We start from the raw sequence: 20,846 nt of genomic DNA on the forward strand, positions 1-20,846 counted from the left end.
TTAATAGCGTGAAGTGCGCATACAAGCGTCGAGTCGTCGACAGAGTTCTCCTCAACCTGGAGCTGAAGCGCGAGACGAAAATAGATATTTTTATGGCGGTTGAGATGGTGGCGGCGGCTTGGAGAGCATTGAGGCCGTCGATAATTGTCAACTGCTTCAGGACTGCCGGTTTCGGTACACTAGGCCCTGAAACTGCCGAAGCTGGTCCGGACTGCGCGAGCGCCGTGCACGAGGATGAAGATGCCTGGGAACACCTTCGCTCAGTGGATGAAGTGCCCACAGGCATAAGTTTCTCAGACTACGTGAACGCCGACGCAGAAGCAGTCACAACGGAAGTTTTGACTGATGCCGATATGTTGCGGCTTGTAGGAAGCGTGGAGGGAGTGACGGCTGAAGACGCTGTTGACGACCCTGCAGGTGCCGAAGCTCCCGTGCCGACACCAGGTCAGGTGATGGATGCTCTCGATCTGCTGCGACATTTTGCCGGCGCACACGAGGGGACGGAAGACGCGCTGGACGCACTTCAGACCTACGAGAAATCGGTGCGGCCGTTGCTCACAAAGCGCACGCAGGCAAAGATCACCGACTTCTTTGGAGGAAAATAAATTTGTAGTCCCCTCGGGCCTTTCTTGTCGAGTAAGAATTTTTGTTGTTTCTTTTCATACGCGCTAGCGGCGCCGGTCGTGGTGTTGGCGCTACCCACTCGAAAGTAGCGCGGGGGCTCATGACGATGACCATACGGACCCCCAAAGATTGCGCTAGTTGTATGATTACCAACTTTGGCGCCAATTTGTCATTAGCTGTGTGGCTTGCCGTCCCGTCGGCGGTATTTAGGGAAGATTGTTGCGCCGCTAGCCGAACCGTCCTTTGGGTCGGTGCTACCGGCGTGAATTCGTCACGCGCGAGTGCGACGAAAAGTGAAAATGGTACGTGCTAACCGATACGACCGCGATAAGCTGGTACGGTTTATGCGGATGCAAAATGCATTATGTTCAATGGGTGCTCAGTCGGGGACTTGACTTTACTACTTTTAAAACGAAAGTACTGTTTAAGCGGGTACGTTTTAACGAGGTTTTACTGTAATCGAATGTACTGAATTATGTGCCCAAGAAATGCCTCATTCAATTTAACGAAGTTCTCGATTTAACGAAATAATTCACGGCTCCCCTCAACTTCGTTAAATCGAGTTTTAACTGTAGTGTGCATTTTGCTCCGCATAATATTTAATTAATGCGAGGGGTGACTTTTCACTTTACGAATGTTCACTACACCACCTATGACTGGCATGCATGAATCTGGGCAGACAGAAAGAAAGGCCATAAACCAATGGTGGGGGGCACAGTATACCAAACAGTATTGAAAGTAGTCTTCACAAAGTGTGACAGGTTAAAATAAGTGATACTGTACTAAAAATGCACACTTTACGTGCGCAGACGCACCTCCATAAGGATCGTAAAGAGGATATCCAACGCCGACATGGGTGTGGTGGTGCGTGTGAAGGTGCCTCTGGGGCGGTGGTGATCGGGACCCCTCGGTGGCAGTGCTGGGTGCCCCCGCCACAGCCCCAGGGGGAACCGCGACCCCTGGCGGGAGGCCAGTGGGGCCCTGCGGTCCCATGGGACCACCCCCGGGCCCCAGCACCCCCTTGGCCAAGTCAGCAGCACCCCCCATCACAACAGGGGGCCCCACGGAGGATGCCCCCTCACTTCCAACCCCCCGTGAAGAAGGGGGTCCCTTCTCGGGGGGACCCCCTTTTGGAGGGCGCTCCCCAGCTACGTGAGGTGATGGCGATGGTGCTGCACGCTCCTGCAGCTCGTGGATCTTGTGGTTGCTGAAAAAAATAAAAAATAGAGCATGAGTACATGTCAGACCACAACTGCGAGCAGACCCACAGCAAGACAGTTGTGCTGCCTCTGTGCAACGATCCAGAATACATGGTGCTCTACTGCACTTGGCTGCCTGTGCAAACAATTGGTCCAAATGGCTATTGACAATATCATTGCACTTAAGTCCAGAAACTGGACAAGAGTGTCAAGCGCACCCAAATGGCCATCCTCGTCTTTGCTATAAGCACATTTATGTACTGAGAACACAACAGCCTCTCTTACAGGTGGGTATCATGAAAGTAAAGAGTGCAAGAGTGTGACTCTAGATATTTTTTTTCCTAGCTAGTGTGTGAACAAGCTTTATTCTAAAATAAGGAGGCCATGCATATGTTCCAGACACAGCTGCAAATAAAGATTTTACTCAAATAGCAGAAAACCTACATCAGACATTCACAACACAATTCATGCTACCCAGCGGATTGCTGTCCGTGCCCACTTAAACGACAACTCTCCCCTTTTCTGAAAGGACTGATGTCATGGCTGCATGATGTGCAAAATGTGGTTGGGCATGATAGCATAACTGCAGCTAATGATGTACAAATGCTCCACAGGATCAACTGACGAGCACGCAGCGTACCACTGTAGCTAAGGCAAGTCACCGCATTCAATTATTGTTCTGCATTGTTTCATTATTTTCTGCAGAAGCAATGTGCAGCACATATTTAAGACACAAGCAAGCAAGCAATAAAAGCTTTGCACCACACGATACTGTCAGCGGGCAAAGCAGCTTAACACTTCGACACTCGCTGTAGTAAGCCAAACTACAGTTTAGAAGAGCTGGAAGCATTCATATTAATCTATACCACTAGCCTGTTTGAGAGAACACTGGTGAACCATTTTCACATCCTATGTGTGACGTGTGCGTGAAGGGACACACTGCGGCAGATGTCAAGCAGAGCTGGCCAATGCAATGAATTCTGTGCAAGAAGCAAACATTTTTGAGGTGTACACAGACCAATGAGTTTAGGGACTAATGAGTGGTTACATTTTGGCAGGCACTGTATGAAGATGTCACAAAAGCCTTTTAGACAATCGCCGATGCCTGCTCTTTCCATTACGCTGGTCTAATTCATGCCACAAGCCACATGCAATAGAATCTTGTTGATCAAATCTCACCTGGTCACGAAAAATATCCGTACCACCCAAAAATTCATATCATCAAAAAACAACCAAAATCCCTTGTCCTAAAGCATGGGAAATGCCTTTGTGGAAATTATTTACTGACAGCATTTATTTACAGCTGCACACCACCGCCCACTGTTTGCTGAAACTGAACTGGTGGTGATGTGGACACACAGCAGAGGGTGCAGTCGCGGCTTCCATGTTCATACAGCAAAAACTCATTAATTCGAAGTCATTGGGACAGCGATAAATATTTTAATTAACAGACCGCAGCAAAAAAAGGGAACCAGACAAAAAATTCCGTTGCCGGAACGAGCTACTGGACGAACTTTGAGCTTACCGTATATTGCCACATAAAAGTCTACAGTCCAGCATGTAGCCAGTGCTAGCCAAAGAGAAAGTTTTTTGTAGTTGTAGTTTCCCGCAGGATGACACCGCAGCATGCGTGCATGCAACTCAAAGCAACAAACTAGTAATGATGCAATCACAAGGACAGCAATCTGAAGCCAATGGAGATAAAAAACGAAAAAGGGGGCTTCCACCCTGTCTTCACACTCGTGTTCCGCCCGACTGGCTAGCGGCAAACTGCACTGCAAACGGCCCTGTAGTTTCAGATTCTGGCACATCGTACGCCCTGGAGATTCTCGGAATATGAAGTTTTCCCTCGCACTACGTACCACTCGTCCAAGGAAGCAACTGCCACCGTGAACCAGCTGCGTAAACGGAACGCAATTCAGATTTTCTTCAGCGGAACCGATCTGCATAAGGATGAACTTTTTTTGAGGCATGGAGCCCCATGCGTCTTGCCGGGAATGGCCACCGGCACAGGGCACGTACTAACCTGGCGCTCGTCCAAAACTACTTTAGGCCTCGCAGATAGTAGGTCAGCTCCATGTATGGGTCAACCCCAAACTTTAGGATGGTCTCTCTTTTTTTTTTTTTAAGGAAAACCACACCACACAACTCTGAGAAATGGCGCTGGCCACATTGCGCGTGATCAAACCGTCACGTCGTGGGACATGCACTGACATGGTTGGCGGTGAGAAGTGCTTTGACACCAATTCCTCCGCTCGACGCTGCCTTGACTGCGGCCAGGAGCAACGAGCGCGCACTGCTGCATCCAGTTCGGCCGTGCCTTGACAAAGCACTGAGAGCATGTTGCTTTGAAACTAATATCCACGCCTGCATTGCAGTGAGGCACGTCTTCTATGCATGTGTGTTCCGGCGGTCGGCAAGCCATACCAATTGCTTTTTGTGCTGAGAGTACCGGTGCTGGGGTGCTTGCATATTGAACACCAGCATTACTAATCAGCATCGTTCTGTAGCACCACCTTGCAGCTCTGACGGGCCGTAGTTTCATTGGAATGCGGCGAAATTGGGATTGGAAATCCTCACACAGTACCTCGGATCTTTGAATTAACCGGGCTGGTATGCGCAAATTACATCAAACTGTCCAGTTTAATTTACATTAATAATTACGAGACCACAGAAATTCTTCGAATTATCCAAGCTAGTAATTATCGAGGCTTTACTGTATCATCCATAGGGGCACGGGAGGGCGTTCGGAGCGCCCAAAATTTTGCACATTTTATGCAACGAACTTCGGCCAGGAAATTTTTCAAATTCGTGTCGGTAAGGTTCGAACAATTCTACTGCAATGAGATTCTACTGCAATGTGATAACTCAGAATGAACTTTTATCGAGTTAACTGTTTTGGAAAACAAGGATTGTACTACTTGGAAATTACAAAAGCCTACCAAATTATCATGCTGGATGATTGTGTCAGCAGTACATGCACTGCCTTGGGCTATCTGAGCAGGAGCTCGTGTACTTGATATCATGAATACAAAGTGATTGGCAAGATTTTTTCCTTTGCTTGCACACTGTAATTCCACATCTTAATTAGGTATGTATGCTGCTCTGCATACACACGTGAATTTCATCAATAAATTTAGCTGCAAGTCAGTGTTGTGTGTCTCTCTCTGTCAGTCTCCACCCCTAGCAGTGTTTTTATCAACGCGGAAAAGGACCAACTAGCTCACACTTCCAACTCTTGGTGAATTCAGGCTCCCTCCAAGGAAACTGCCATGCTGAGATATGCAAATTTAATTTCTGTGATAGCACAAGGGGTCCTATTAATGAACAGTCATGCCGGGACCTTATTTTGTTTCAAATCTATTATAATCAGTACCCCTTATATGTCTCAAGAAAATAAGCTTCTAACTTCAAGACCGATTTCTTGTTACGCACAGGTCATTCCAATATATCATGAAATTTAATTATTTTGCAGGCCTTGATGATGAAGAGAGAGAGAGAGAGGAGTATTTATTTCACACAATTGTGGCATTTTCAGGCAATTCTGCCTCCACCCAAATTTTGAAAAACTTCGTGACCTCTCTTACTCTACCGCTACAACAAAAAACAAAGAGGGCACTTAAGACTGCTTACGTGCAGCGAAGGCGAAAGCATGAATTTCTCATCGGGAGTTTATATGCTATCAGTTGGAATCCCTGTCGCGAGCTGTACTCCAAATTGACTAGCAGCTGTATGCTATGAGCAATGAGAAATCGTATGACACCACCCGGTACACTGTTCGACGAACAGGGAAAAGTCGGGGGCAAAGCATACTTAATTATTAAAGGTACATACAGCATCGGATGAGATCCCTGTAGTGAGCTAGCCTGCAACTTGACTCGAAGACGTATGCTATGTGCATGCTGTCGTCGCACTCGCCACTTTGGTGGCTAACAATGGATGTTACGACAACATTTTGGAACCATCTCTCAGCCTCAATGACGGTCACCGACGGAATTTCATCTAATGGGGCTTGTAAGGCTTTGGCGTTAAGAATATATCCCTTGCAAGAGAAAAACTCCTAGAATTTTTACTTCCAGTGGAGAAAGGCTCCACTGCAGTCCCAAGTTTGGCTCTCCATCCCTCTCCAGAGTAGGGAAAACTGAGTAGCAGAGGGGTGAGAATAGCTTACCCATAGTGCTGGGACACCTGATGCAGGAGATCAAGTGCCTTGGGGGGTCCCTGTGGTGGTGCTACAGGTGGCCCCGGTGCCTGTGGCGGTACCTCGGGAGGAGGCACGTGGAAGCGCAGGTAGGGAGATGCACCGTACGGTGGAGGCAGGCCCCGGTACACTGACTCGAAGGCCATGTGTGGCGAGAAGTGCGAGGGCAGGTACCCAGGGTGCAGGTAGGCATAGTTGGCTGGAGGGGGTGGCCCCGTTGTCTCCATGGTGGGTTTCTGACCTCCCGCTTCCTTCTCCTTGTGCTCCTTCGGAGCACGCGTCGATTTGTGTGGCACCACACTCTTGGGAGGGTGCACGACCTCCTTGGTCACCACTTCGGCAGGAGGGACAGGGGGAGGTGCTGCCTGCTCGGGGGGTAGGTAAAGGAAGCGCCGCTCGTACAACGAATCGTAAGGGCTGAACTTGGGCTCTGGCTTGGCTTCCTCCTTGCACTCAAGCTGGTCCTTGGTTAATGCAGGAGGTGGTTCCGGAGATGCCCGGCGCGGGTTCAGAGGCGGTCTAGGTGGAGGGGGGACCTTCTCTGGGGGTGGGGCCTTGTCTGCAGCAGGCTCTTTGCTGGAAGCGGCAGCTGCTTTGTCCTCCTTGAAGGGTGGCTCCACCAAATGTACATGATAGGGATCGTAGGTGAATCCCGAAGCTCCTTGCACAAAGGGGCTCGCAGCACAAAGGGAGTAGGGAGGAAATTGGGGAAAGTCAGTCTCTGGCTTTTTCCCTTCCTGGGGACGGGAAGTGCCAACTTCCTTGGTTGCTTTGTCCCGGCCACTGGAGTCCTTCTTGGAGTCTTCTTCAACCGAAGATCCTGGTCCAGCTATTGACACGGGCTTTCCCTCGGGCGCCTGCACCCCGGGAAGAAGGTATGGGGGCTGCCCAAAGTAAGGGTACACACCATACAGTTCAGAAGACGTGCGCGGAGGCTCCTTGTCCTTTGCTGCCTCAAGCAAAGGCGCAGCATCATCGGAAATGTCTGAATAGGCTGGACTTTGAACACTCTCTTCAAGATGTGGTGGCGCCTGCTCCTGGGGAGGCCCAGACTCCGCGAGGGAAGGCGGAGCCCCTTCAGGCCCTGCTTCATCCTGCAAAACCACCGAGCCGTTGCCTTCCAACTTGCGGCTCTTGCTTTTCTTGTGATGAGGCCGCTTGTGGGGCCGGTTGGGATCGGACTGAGGAGGAGGTGTTTCCACAATTGCTGGGAGTGCCTTTGCTGGACTGGGAGGTGCCACGCTCGCATGGGGAGACTCTGGGGAACACGGGGGTGCGGGACCACACACAACAGAAGGGCGCGGGGGAGTGGAAGCTCGCGGTGCACTGGCTGGCACAAATGAGAACACCTGCGACGTGGGGATGCTGACAGTAACAGACACAGGGGGACTGGGAGGCAAGGGGGGTGCGGGGGAGGGCGCTGCTGCTGCTGCTGCTGCTGCTGCTGCTGCTGCTGCTGCTGCTGCCACCACTGCTGTTGCTGCTGCCGTCGCTGGTGGTGTTGGCGCCGCCACTGGTGTTGCCGGGGCCTCCTCAGCCTGCTGCCCCAAATCCGGGCTGGGGGGCCGGCTGCCTTCTTCTCCGCCATCTGAAGTCTCCTCCTCACCCCCCTTTGCATCTCCACAGCCGTGTGCATGACTTTGGTGGTAGCGCAGGCCATTAATGTGTTTGTACTTCTTGCCACAGTTGGGCTCCGGGCAGAGGATGAGGGCCGGGGAGCAGGGAGCCTCAGGAGTGGGCGTGCTGCGGGCGCGTGCCCGCTTCTTGTCAGGGGGACTGAGCTCCAGCTCAGGTGGCTTGTTTCGGCGGCGACCCTCATTCTTGGCAGGACTGCAGGGGACTGCAAATCGGCGGCCCTTCCCGTTGCGAAGCTTTCCCTGGACAGGAGCTGCGCGGGCCGAGGCTTCGGCGTCACCCCGAGCCCTCTTGGGACGTCCCCCTTTGGGGAGGCCACCCTTAGCATCCAAGTCGCTAGTGGGAGACTCACAAAACCGTGGAGGGGCCCAGTCGTGCCGTGTGCAGTCCAGCAGGGTGCCCACGTAAGTCTTGCCTCGCCACGTCACGTTCACGACCAGCACACCTGCACCAAACGAGACTGCTCGTGCAAGCTCACCCTTTTCAGCTAGGTTCCCTCCATCAGCCAAGTTTCAGTGGCACGGTGACCTAAGCCGGCATTAAAACACACTTCAGTGCTTCACAGGAGACATTTCAGTATATGCAAGACTGCATTTGAAGGGCATTTCTGTAAGAAGCTTATAAGCAAGAAAACGGATCTAAGCATAAGCTAAAGGAACCCCTAAGATAACTTGCACGTTACCCACTATCAGCCTTAACAAAACAGCCTACCCTATACATCTGCACCTTGCAAAGTGTTCTTGACCAAGAAATGCACTTTTTGTACCCTTATTTTTTCATACAGCATTCAAATTTTTTTCAGGAGGCAAAAGCCTGCTCGTAAATGCAGTGCCTCCTTTGTTAGAACATCTACGAACTAATATGCCACAAGAGAAAGGGTGTGACAACATATAAGCCAATAACTTCTAATTTTCGTTCCTTCAAATTTGTTGCGTGTTTGACACGAAATAATTTATACCAATAGAAAATAATGCGAACATTCAAAGCACTAAAGGTATGTGGCAGCCAGCGCAGGCATGCAAGGCTTGGCAACCTGGGAAATGGACTGAATATGAAACAAAGCATTTCTACATCTTTCACTGCCATCTTCTTAGTGATTTCACGCAGTGTTGCGCAACAGAGTAAACATCTAGGCTTCAACTCTATGCCCCTGTCAAGCATGCAAGTCTAGTGCACTTACAGGGAGTGCACTTTGGTATCTCAAGTGGAACTTTAGGCTACATAGTGCTAAATAGGAAAGCAGACTGTCACCCGTGGTAACAAAAAAGGCAACAAACAACAAGTAAGATTATTGAAAAAGTGGATGAGAAAACAACACCTTCTGAAAATTAATTGTTTGGAGCAGTCTCACAAATAAAAACAAACTGAAATAATTTTTATCAACAAAAAAATGAAAGGTTTATGCTATTAAGGTAAACCAAGAAGAGTTTCTTGCCCACTGACAATTCTGACAACAAACAACATGGTGGCATGCAGAGAAGCTGCACCTGATCTCGTTTCTTGGTTGTTTTGCTTGATGCTGTAACAATGAAAAAAAAAAGTGTTAAAGGAAGTAAAATAAACTTGCGAGCCCCCCTTTTGTAGCAACAGCTACATTACGGTAGCACTTCGAGCCTTCAGCGTGGCTACGCCGCCACGCTCACGCTGTCACGTGGTGCGGAGCAGCTGCCGTCGGCGCGGCGCCGTGGCTGATCGCGTGGTTGGTCACGTGACCAGATCCCACTCGGCCAGCTGTAGCTATCGCGTCACTCCAGATTTAACCAGAGCTAAACCACCGCCTTTTTTTTTTTGCACATTACATTATTTGTATTTGAAATCACTGCCAGCGATGCAACACGTGCAGAGAGCAGTGCACTATTCTGTGAGCGACATCCATCTGCACCGTGTGGCTTTACCAACACGCTTACCGTGAGTGACACTCAATGAAATTTAGAAATTTAAAAATAAAATGTGTTAAAGGAAGTGAAATAAACTTGCGAGTCCCCCTTTTTTTCGCACATTACATTATCTGCATTTGAAATCACTGCCAGCGATGCAACACATTCAGAGAGCAGTGCCCTATTCTGTGGGCGACATCCACTTGGGCCGTGTAGCTTTGCCAACACACTTACAGTGAGTGACACTCGTTGTTAACACATTTAACTTGTACCCTTGACAGGGATATTAAATGGACTGCATAAGAAAGGATGAGCTTACCGCCTTCCGTCTCCTGCCAGACAATGCCCTCGAGGGTGACACTGGTGCCTGGCTCACAAGGCCCTAGACAATCGGGCTCCGTGATGGTGCCCACCGACGTGCACAGCACACCACTGTCCTTTCGCTCTACACTGGTACTTGCCGCCACAACCTTTGCAGGACTGTCAGGGCACTCCGCCTGGAAGTACGGCATTGCCCAAACAAGGTGCAGTCAACTCAACATCACACAGCCAAAAATGTACCTACAAGTGGCATGATGAGTGAGCAAAAGACAATGGGTGCATCATTAGATGACTACTATAACGCAAAGCGTATCGCCACCATACCTCACACAAGTGGCACCATTTGTTGCAGGCTCTGCGAAGCAGTGAGTTTTAGGCTGCCACACTACACAATGCTACAAGCTAAGCGCAGGGCACTGAGCGATGTCATAACACGGTTGAGCATCAAAATCCCCAGCTGAATGCTTTTAGGTTTCCAAGCATCACACTTTGCAGCATGGTAGCCTAGAATTGCTCTTTATTTTGCAAGCAATAGATTAGATAGCACTGCCTGCACTTTCAGAGATAACAGGACTCCTGTGTATATGGTGTTTTCATCTACATAAAACAAACGTGAGCACAAGAGTGGAGAAACTCCCCAACTTGCACAAAGCCCTTACCATGCAACTGCAAGATGCAATGCCACTGTGCTGAGGGGTATTATGCGCTTTAGCTGCACAACAGCCACAACATACTACAGATTTCTATAGTTATTTACTGCACATCCTCTTATATTTCGAAAAATATGCTGCGACTCCACCCTGCTTCCATGCAGGGTTGTGGAGGTGCGACTGCTGTCTTCATAAGAATCAACATATGCAGTAGGTATGACAATTTTTCACAAGTGGCATCACATATTTCCATACCTTCCCTGCCTTATACAAGTCAAATGTGCACTGCCATATTTGTAGGGACTCTGCTAAGTCTCACCACCCCCTAGCAAGGAGTCAGATGCAAGGGCCAGAAGGAACTGCCCATGGCAGAAACCAAACCTTCATGGCTCGTTTTGTTGCATCAGCAGCAGCTTCCTCTGGTGCTGGCAGGGCTGCGGAAGCCGGAGCACTGCTTTCCTCCGAGGGCGAAGAGGGCACGCCGTTGGCAGCAGTCTGCTCCATGGGGGCAAGGGGCACAGCAGCAGCAGGGGGTGCCTGGGGTGGGGGAACAGCAGGGGGAGGGGGAGGGGACAAAGATGGTGGCGGAGGAGGAGGAGCGGGGGGAGGGAGAGGAGCTCCCAGAGAACACTGGAGGCGTGGGGGTGAGGCCCCGTTCTCAATCCGCTTCTTCTTGTGAGATCCACTGCGGCTGCTGCTTTTGGATGACGACGATGACGACGACACGGACAATGATGAGTGCTTAGTGCTTGGCAGTGGTGCCAGAGGTGGTGGAGATGCACCAGTGTCTTGCGCCTTTACTATCTCGTGCTTGGCCAGGTTCTTGCGCTTGATCTTCATCTTAAGACCCTTGTCCACGGTTGCCTGGAACAAAGGAGATGTGCAATAGGCAGGAGACTGAACCACAGACTAGCCAAGCTAAGCTGCACAATCAAACATGACTTTGTAGCGGCGCTGATGAAGATGAAGTTGGCGCGACCTGCCTCGTGAGACGAGAAGCTCTCGCTCGTGCTGCAGAGAACGCTCTCATCAACCAGCCTGGCCAGCAATGTCGACAGCCCACTCCACCGGCTCACCAGCCGCAGCTACCGAGACCTCCAATAAATGTGGACCTACCACCACATCTGGTGACACCGGACGACAGCCCCGACGCACGCAACGCCACTCCCACCAGCTCTGCGCTCCTACCCGCCCTGTCCCTCCACTTAGCCTTGCCGCTGCAAGCCCGCTGTTCGCACCTGGCTTTCGGCAGCTTTTCAGCGCCATGTACGCGCCTACCACCGCATCCGGTGAGCTCCTTCAGTACTACCAGCGCTCCTTCCTCCCTCAGCTGCCCGGCCTGCCCGCTTTTTATGCCAGAGACCCCGTTTTGTGGCCGGCACTGCTGGACTTGCACTTTCATGTCAACAACGTGTCCAGCCAGTTACTGCGCTGTCAGCACGCCAGCCGCAAACTCCCACCCGGTCTCCTGGCACAGCTGCGGTTGCCGCCTCCCGGCCCAGACATATACGCCGATTTCAAGAGGGGCCTGACAGCGTATTTTGGCTTGGAGCTGCCGCCGACTCTCTGCGCTCCTGTTCTAGACTTGAAAGCTGTGGTGCCACCCTACTCCCGACACCTGGCCGCATTCCCGAACCAAGCTGATTAGGCTTTCCCTCCACCCACTCCTACATCAGCGCCCCTCCCCACATCGGTCTTTCCACTATTGTCGCCACCGTATGGGCTCCCATCCACGGTTCGGCAAGTGCCACGCGAGGATGTGCCAGTTTCTTGCCAACCTTCTCGACCAGCTGCTTCAAACTACACCCCGATCTCTCTCAAGTTTGCTTCACCGACCCCTATGGACGGACATCCACCTGTGATCTCCCGCCCTACGGCACCTCCTGTCCAGCCCTGCTTCCCAGCAGTGGCGCCTGCCCTTGGGCTATCACCGGCAGCACACTCTCTCGACATGGGCCCAGACTCGCTTCTAGTCCCAAGTTCGCCTGCTCCCTCAAGCCCAACCACAGTGAGCACAACAGTCTTTCCTGTCGCGAGGCACGCATGCACGCCACCCCAGGGCCTTGTAGCGCCTAACGCGCCACCCGCAACGCCTGCCACACATCCCTGCCCACCTGGCGCCTTCATCAGAGCCTGTGCCTCCGTGACAAGACGAGACAGCCCTACTGTATCCTTCCCATTCCAACAACTCCTCCCCGGACTTGCTTCTTGTGCCCCCAGCCACCAGTCCCACTGCCACAGTGAGCTCGTTTTTAAATAAAGCCGCTCCACCTCGTCAACCACTTCGACAACTTCCCTACACGGTAGCCAGAGTCCCATACAGCAGACCTCCAGCCCGGTGTTGTGTGCCGTCGTTTCACCGTCGCCAGCGGCTGAGGCATCCCCTCCTCTTCTATGGCAGCGGTTTTCACATGCCATCGCTTCGTCTGTACCCGCTGGGGCAGCGCAAAGCCCATATCGCCCGTAACTCCCGCCGCGGGTGCATTTCTGCAATGGCATTTTCCAGCCCACTTCAACCCAACTGGCGGCCCCACCAGTAGACCTTCTCACTGCAGCACGTCTAGCTCACCTCCATTTCCTCGACTTCTCCCGCCTGTTCCTTACGTCATCATCCTCATCCTTTGGCTTTCCTCGCCCTTTGCGCAGCAGCCAGGCTCGACCGCCTGAGTTTGTGTCACCCACCCAGCAGCCTTCACGAACCTGTGTCCTGGACTTGACCCACCTGTACAAACTTGTACATACCATTTTTTTTTCCTTTATCGCGCACCGCGCTAGGGGGGGAGTATCGCCAGCAGCACTGATGAAGTTAGCGCGACCTGCCTTGTGAGACCAGAAGCTCTCGCTCGTGCAGCAGAGAACGCTCTCATCAGCCAGCCTGGCCAGCAACGCCAACAGCCCGCTCCACCGGCTCACCAGCTGCGGCTACCGGGACCTCCAATAAATGTGGACCCCCCTCCACACCTTCCTCCACCAATACAACATATCTGCCTTGTTTTGTCTCTCCAGCAAACCTGAAAAAACTAGCTGGTTACACTCACCTTTTGGGCAATGCTGTATAAGCTAAGCATAGACAGGTGATTAGCCTATACCTTGCAGTAGGCAAGCCACTAGGTACTGCCTACCAACACCTCATTTGCACGAGATGTGGTGGATGTGAACGTGCTCATGCCCTCAAGAAAGTGTCAACAGAACATTCTGGATAGACAGCTGAATGAGATACTCTGCTTTGTTGTCGAAATGTTGTCTGTGTGCCAACCGAAGCTGAACAATGCCGTGCCGTTGAACGGCTTGCCCTAATGACACGCTCACCTACCTGGTGCTCGACGGGCGGGGAGGCCGCGGCCGAGGAGGAGGCCATGGGGTCGTTGCTCTTCTCTATGTCAGCGTCCAGGTCGATGATGAGGTCCCCGATGCCCAACTCCCACTCGTTGTAGTCGTCATCGAAGCCGCCGCCAGAGGGCGCTGCCGCCCCGGTCAAGGCCCCCTGGTGGCCACCGCCCGGCTGGCCATCCACCGCCGACGACGCACAGCAGGCCCCCGGGGGAGGGTCTTTCATTGGGCGCCACTCAACCAGCTACGCATCCCGCCTCTGCAACATACACAGTATGCACAGCCATGATGTCACCATGGAACATCAAACAATCTGCACATGACTACAGCCATCCCGGGAAGCTTACACTAAACAATGGTGACCCAGAAGTCTACATTCATAGTGCTAAATCATCAACTGACACAACATCCCACAAGTTGGGGCTGTAATGATTTGCTGGCACTTCTAAACAGGCATCATGCAAAGTTAACTCGCAAAGCAACAAAGCCAGCTGGCTTAAACGGACAGTCTACCGAAATTTATCAAGATTTTATTTTTCACAGCACAGCTCTCAGACAGCTGTACGTGACCTGCATGTAGTCGATGATATGACCAGCAGAGCTATGGCAAAGTGAAGAGCATGGCAAAGAATGAAAGTAGGGTGAGAATGAAAAGGTGAAGGAGGGGGTAGTGGTGGAAGAGAGAAAAGTGTAAAGTGGAGAGGGGTACAACTGGAACAAACGAGAGGTCGCGCTCATTTTGCACCGGCTGTTGCATAATGGCTTCCCAAATGTGTTTACAGATAGCAGTCATGCTTACATCAAGCACTGCAACCACCTGTGCAAGAGCGACTGCAATGGATGCAGTAACAGGCAGATACCCCCCCCCCCCCCCCCCCCCCAACCTCGCCGGCGGCACACACTGGAGGATTCGTGAAAAATGACGCACTGCCTTGCCCAAGTGAGGAGATTTCTTGCGAAACGACTGAGGGCCCCCACAAATTGTCATGAAGGTATGTGACTGATTATCTTTGAATCGGCAAGATCTACCACAAAGCTGCAAGTAGCAACTTGAGTCGGCCTTGAATCTGCAATCAAACTGTCAACCAGCACATACATGGGCATCTATGAAGGACATTTATGCAGCCCTTGCTGTTTACCATAGGAACGGGCACATGCTGCTCTGAATGTGCAGGCCATGCACCTCGTAGCCCGTTCCAAATGAAGATGCGTCCTTTATGGCTTCAGCATTACTCCTTGAAGCAATATGACAAGCACTGCACTTTGCAATGCGTTCTCGCAAGAAGCAGCAAACGCAGGAGAGGATGCCACAACTGGTCAAGGTCTTCAGCGCGCAGCTCTACACCACTGAGGAGCAATCATTCAGTGCGATAGTTTAGAAGTCTTATACGACAAGGTGGCAATGCTTCGCATTGCAGTCTTAATGGTAGCTAAAGTGTTGGCCAAGTTTTTCTGCTTAAATATATCGAAAAATCCAGATGCACTCAAATTTCACATTATAAAGTTCTGTAATCGTCGGTCAATTTTTTTTGTGCATTCAAAAGCTCCTTACCCAAATAAACAAATACAAAATAAACTTAATTTTTTAATATGGCAGTCTTGCTTTTTCATGGTACGGTGTTTGCGAACCCTGACATCAGGCATAAAATGCAGTCAGTACAGTTACTATGCAATTCTATGGACACGATGCATGCCACGTCGCAAAGGCAGTGGCAATAACGAGAGTTACATAAACCAAGATGCATCGTTTTATTGATACACTTCAGAGCACTAATGTGGTTTTAATAATACTATCAATAAAATAACACTTCCGATATCTACCATAGATGCCAGCAACTGCTTTTACTGGTAGCTGCGCTGGCCATGGCAGGGCCGATTCAAATAGGACGTTGGCGTCAGTAGTGCGATTTATTTTTTTTACATTTTAAAAGATGATCAAGCAATCTTTAATGCGAAAGCATTATATGGTTGTCGCATCAGCAAAAAGTGTCTGCAAATTTTGTCCACACGATTATGTCGTTCTGTGGTGATAAATGTGCAAAAGTTTGATTGTGTTAGGTAGTGCATGAGTAGATATTTTGAAATGGGAAAACGGTTGATGAATTGCAATTAGTTAATTAATTAAACTGAATGAATGAACATAAGTGCTGTGTTCGAAGCAGGGTGACTGATTCGATGAAAAATGATGTAAATGCTTAGAAGGCTTACTTAGTGTAAATAAATAAATAATGAAAAGAATAAAAACAAAATATAAAAACAAAATCTGAAGTAATAGAAAATTAAAATTATATAATTGGTTTTTTTGGGGGGGGGGGGGGGGGGAAGGAAATGGCGCAGTATCTGTCTCATATATCTTTGGACACCTGAACCGCGCCGTAAGGGAAGGGATAAAGGAGGGAGTGAAAGAAGAAAGGAAGAGATAGGTGCCGTAGTGGAGGGCTCCGGAATAATTTCGACCACCTGGGGATCTTTAACGTGCACTGACATCGCACAGCACACGGGCGCCTTAGCGTTTTTCCTCCATAAAAACGCAGCCGCCGCAGTCGGGTTCGAACCCGGGAACTCCGGATCAGTAGTCGAGCGCCCTAACCACTGAGCCACCGCGGCGGGGCGAAAATTAAAAATTTAAAGATGTAAAATTGAGGGAGAAAGAGAGGAAAGAGAAAGGCTTTTTTACATTTTCACTCTTAAGCAGACTTAAGTGCAATCCTGTAATTTTTTAAAATAAAAGTCACTGCAATTTACAGAAACAGCAAGAAGTATGCTGCCTGAAATTTATATAAATAAAGATGACTCTGTATGGTGGTGGGGCCTAGTCATGGAATGCAGTACATATTCACTTGAGGTGTATACCATATTATAAAATATAAATTTCTACCCAAACAGTGCGTTCTGCCTTCGTTATTGCCGCCATGGGCAAGATTTGTCGGAATATGCCAATATTTTTATACTAGTCTCCGAAAGTAGACAGATTCTGACACACCCCTGACTAATTAGACGAGAGGTAAACTAATACGTTCAATTTCAAAACATTTGGTCACAGAGTTCTATAACAGCTGATACATCTAAACTGGCACATGCCAAGGCTCACAGCAATCATCAAATGCAGTTGCATACAACTGCTTTAGGATGGCTATTAAGAGTCCATCAAGAGGTTCACAGCATCACAAGATCAGTGAAGTGATTGGCCTAAGTAACTTTGGAGCAGCCAGAATTGCATTCTGAAGCAGCTAAATGAGCATTTGAAGCAGGTGTGTGCATGTGTATTATTACGTGTGCACACATTATTATTAAGTATATGCACACATAACAGACTGATACACGCTGAAAAACAATTAAAATATGCATATACCTCGTGGTTATTTCTTATGACCTATACGCTATATAAATATATAAAGTTAACTACCTGATTTTAGTTAATCGGATAATTGTACATTATCAGCAAGTGTCAGCCCTGCCATACAATCCATCTCTGCAGATCACACCAAAGTATCTTCCAGAGCCTTTAAAGGAAAGAAAACTGCATCCAGTAAAAAAAAAAGGTGTACATGTGTACGTTTGTGTGCATGTATGAAAGCATTTGTGCATAAGTGTACATGTGTGTGCAGTCTCTAGTACACGAGCCCCCCCTCCCCCCCTCCAAGTCACTATTTTTTTTGCATGCACACATCCCGTTGTTTTCCTGGCCAATTCCGTTTCAACCAATCATCAATATGCCTGCCCTTTCTGTGGCTTGGAGAATCATAAAAATAAGACAAAGTATTACCAAACATGAGCACAACTTCTGCACTGCTCTGAAGAGCATATCAAAAAAAGAAAGAGAAACAGTGTCAGTTTCAGTGCACAAACACATCCATAATTTCTGAAGCATTCAACAAGTGCTATCACCCATTTTCGGCACAGCAAAAAAAAGCGAACACCAACACCAACCGAAAATTTCACAGTAGCCTGCTGACTCCCACCTCTGCCAAGCAGACACAAAACCCAACTCCGAAGCCCCTTGCAAATGTTCGTAACGCGTGTGTTTGTGGCCTGCCCTTCACACCTCGGGATGATCACAGTAATACCCCTGTCAAGTGCGCAAAACAAAATGCACTTACAGGAAATGCTAGTCAGTCCCTCAAGTGCACTTTACGCTACGCGGTGCTCATAGTACACTCGTAGATATAAAAATGGCAGCTGGCTAAAAACAAAACTTTTCGAAATGCCGATTTGTAAGCGCAACCTTAAGAAAAATGCTGGTTTAGAGCAGTAAAGCACATAAAAAATCAACATGAATTAATTTTTGGCCATGACTGCATTATATTTGCTTTACGGTAATAGTGTAGTAAGTCGAGACAAGTTCCTAGCACATCCAGAATCCGGACAACAAACATCATGGCAGACTACAGCGCGTTTCAGTGATGTGCTGTTTTGCTGGTCGCTATCATAAAACCACTTCGCAAATAAAAAATATATGTAGCAGGTAAAATCAACTTGTATGCGCATTTTGTTACATATTACATTTTATGCCCCCAAAAAATCACTGCCTTCAAGGCTATGCACTTGGCTCTCAAAGCATAGATGCTCAAAGTGTGTTCTGTGATTGCGCTCCGACCTGAGTGCGCACTTTGGCGAGTGCACTTATGTTAACGCCGTTTAGCTCTGCTACAGTGCACTTTTAGCAGGTGACATGGTTCGCAAGTGCACTTTATTTTGCGCGCTTGACAGGGGTATAAGATGCCGGCGTGTAGCTTATCTCTTCTTCATGACGCAGACAGACAAGAGACGCAATCAACGTGGTGTCCAACCTCATACTAATAGGTTGGATGTTCTAGACAAGCATTATGTTTGCTGGTTGTGCCGCCTGACACACAAAATGAAGACCACAGTGCTTGACGAGACGATGTTTACTGTACTACTCCATGTGCCGTTTTGGGCGCAGACTACTCGTATTTTATCACAGTAAAGCAGCATGTAGCAGGATCCGCCTTTTAGCAGAGTTTGATGAGATTAGGGCAGCAGTCACATCCCTGCGAGACAGCTACAAGGCAGGCAGCTCAGAACTATGAGGTAAAACGCCACACTAACCCTGTACTGCCCAGACATTAAAAACATCGAATGAAAGTTATGAAACCCTGGGATCTCACCACTAATGGTCCCTTCATTGTAGCGAGCTATGGAAAGAAAAATGACAGGTGTAACATTAAGAGACCGGAAGCGGGCGGAGTGGGTGAGGGAACAGAAACGGGTTAATGACATATCTTAGTCGAAATCAAGAGGAAGAAATGGGCTTGGGCAGGGCATGTAATGCGAAGGCAACATAACCGGTGGTCCTTAAGGGTAACGGAGTGGATTCCAAAAGAAGGCAAGCGTAGCAGGGGGCGGCAGAAAGTTAGGTGGGCGGATGAGATTAAGATGTTTACGGGCATACGGTGGACACAGCTGGCAAAGGACAGGGTTAAGCGAGAGGCCTTTGCCTTGCAGTGGACGTAGTCAGGCTGATGATGATTAAAAAAGGATAATTACAGCATAATTACATTTATGCCAATTTAGATTACTGCTGAATATCTAACGATGGTAAAATTACGCCAAATATGCATACGTGTGCAGTAAATCACACACATATGACCGCAGAAATTTTAGGCTTTTTCACTGTTAGGGCTGGCTTTTTCATGAATTTATCTTTCAGCAAGCCTCCCTGCGCTGCTAAAATAAATATGTCGGAAATGGCCATTTTATAGTAAAACTGTTTATTCATTCATTCATTACACCAATGAAAAAAGAGTGAGAACTCCAGCATATGACCAAAACTGAAGCACGTAATTTCAAATTTCAGCCAAGACTTTTGCAGGTAAAGGCAATTTGTAAATTAAAATATAAAATCATTCTTTCCGCAGCGCAGCTTCAGAACAGGCTCTCATATGTGCAGCCTTTGTCAGTGTATATATACAGCCCAGTGTGCTTGCTTCTGGGCCATGCAGTGTGGCTTGTCTTGCACCACTAATGCCGCAAATCTCTCAAAAAAGAGGGACTCTCGTCCTCGCTCTTGAGAAGCTTAAGGGTGCTGGAGTCCCGCTGTCAGAAATTTCTCACAGAAACATTCTCAAACTTCATCAGTGTTCAGGTTTGGTTTGGTTTATGGGGGTTTAATGTCCCAAAGCGACTCAGGCTATGAGAGACGCCGTAGTGAAGGGCTCCGGGAATTTCGACCACCTGGGGTTCCTTAACACTTTCCTGCCCATGGGAAAAGTAGTGGTTTTTGGGTGGTATAGGAAATATTTTTGTTCCTTCAACAAAACATGCTTGATACTCAAGGAAATAGTATCATTGTTGAGAAGAGGAAATTGTCTTTTTAATGGTGTTAGTCTCAATGAACATGTTAATTGGAGAAAATTTTGAAAAACAAAATTGCACAAAAATTTCAAACAACACTGGACAAAATATACAAAAACATCAACATTTTTTTACACACACAAAATATAAAAAAATTTCAGTATATACATTTTGTTGAGGATACATCTGTACAATGTTTCACAAAATTTCAGCTTTCTATGTCCAGAACTTATTGAGGCGGAAAAAAAAACGTTAGGCATGGTGCGTGTCATGCCAACGGGCAAAACAGTTTCTCGACGTAGTGAAACACAAATTGATAGCACAGGTCTCACAGAAGACATTTGTTTTCTGTTCAACTTTTCTGTCTTCATAGCACAACTTACAGTTCCTATAACGCTCCATTTTTTTTGGCTTGTGCTGAAGACCTTGGGGTGCACCACCTGGTGGAACAACTGGAGGAACGGCGGGGTTTACAGAAGGTCGCTCATCAAATCCCAGCAGCTGCTCAGTCAGTTCTAGTCTGAAGGCGAACTGGTCGAAGCGCGAGATTCTTGACAGTTCTGCCACCTCTGGATGCTGTCGGCGGTGCTCATCAAACAGTATAAAACTGTTGACTACAGCAATGTCTATACAATGGAAGAACAGGGTCTTCCACCAGCGCACGCACTTCATGAGGACGTTGTAGGATCCGATA

General features: G+C 48.8%; 1 protein-coding gene across 4 annotated transcripts in view; it reads right to left on the bottom strand.

The window, feature by feature from the left end:
• Positions 1 to 20,846, bottom strand: part of LOC144125284 (uncharacterized) — a 50,203-nt gene that overhangs the window by 17,965 nt on the left and 11,392 nt on the right. For 2 of the 4 annotated variants that reach the window (XM_077658535.1, XM_077658536.1), the window contains exons 2-7: positions 13,821 to 14,096; positions 10,889 to 11,371; positions 9,856 to 10,033; positions 8,012 to 8,104; positions 5,995 to 7,912; positions 1,440 to 1,831 (exon numbers count right to left, since the gene is read on the bottom strand). In XM_077658535.1, coding sequence (XP_077514661.1) covers positions 1,440 to 1,831; positions 5,995 to 7,912; positions 8,012 to 8,104; positions 9,856 to 10,033; positions 10,889 to 11,371; positions 13,821 to 14,063 — 3,307 coding nt within the window. In that variant the 5' untranslated portion in view covers positions 14,064 to 14,096. Of the gene's footprint in view, positions 1 to 1,439; positions 1,832 to 5,994; positions 8,105 to 9,855; positions 10,034 to 10,888; positions 11,372 to 13,820; positions 14,097 to 20,846 lie in introns of all 4 variants that reach the window. The other 2 variants (XM_077658533.1, XM_077658534.1) reach the window with 1 other exon arrangement.

Source organism: Amblyomma americanum, chromosome 3 (assembly GCF_052857255.1).
Source record: "Amblyomma americanum isolate KBUSLIRL-KWMA chromosome 3, ASM5285725v1, whole genome shotgun sequence".
NCBI classification, from domain to species: domain Eukaryota; kingdom Metazoa; phylum Arthropoda; class Arachnida; order Ixodida; family Ixodidae; genus Amblyomma; species Amblyomma americanum.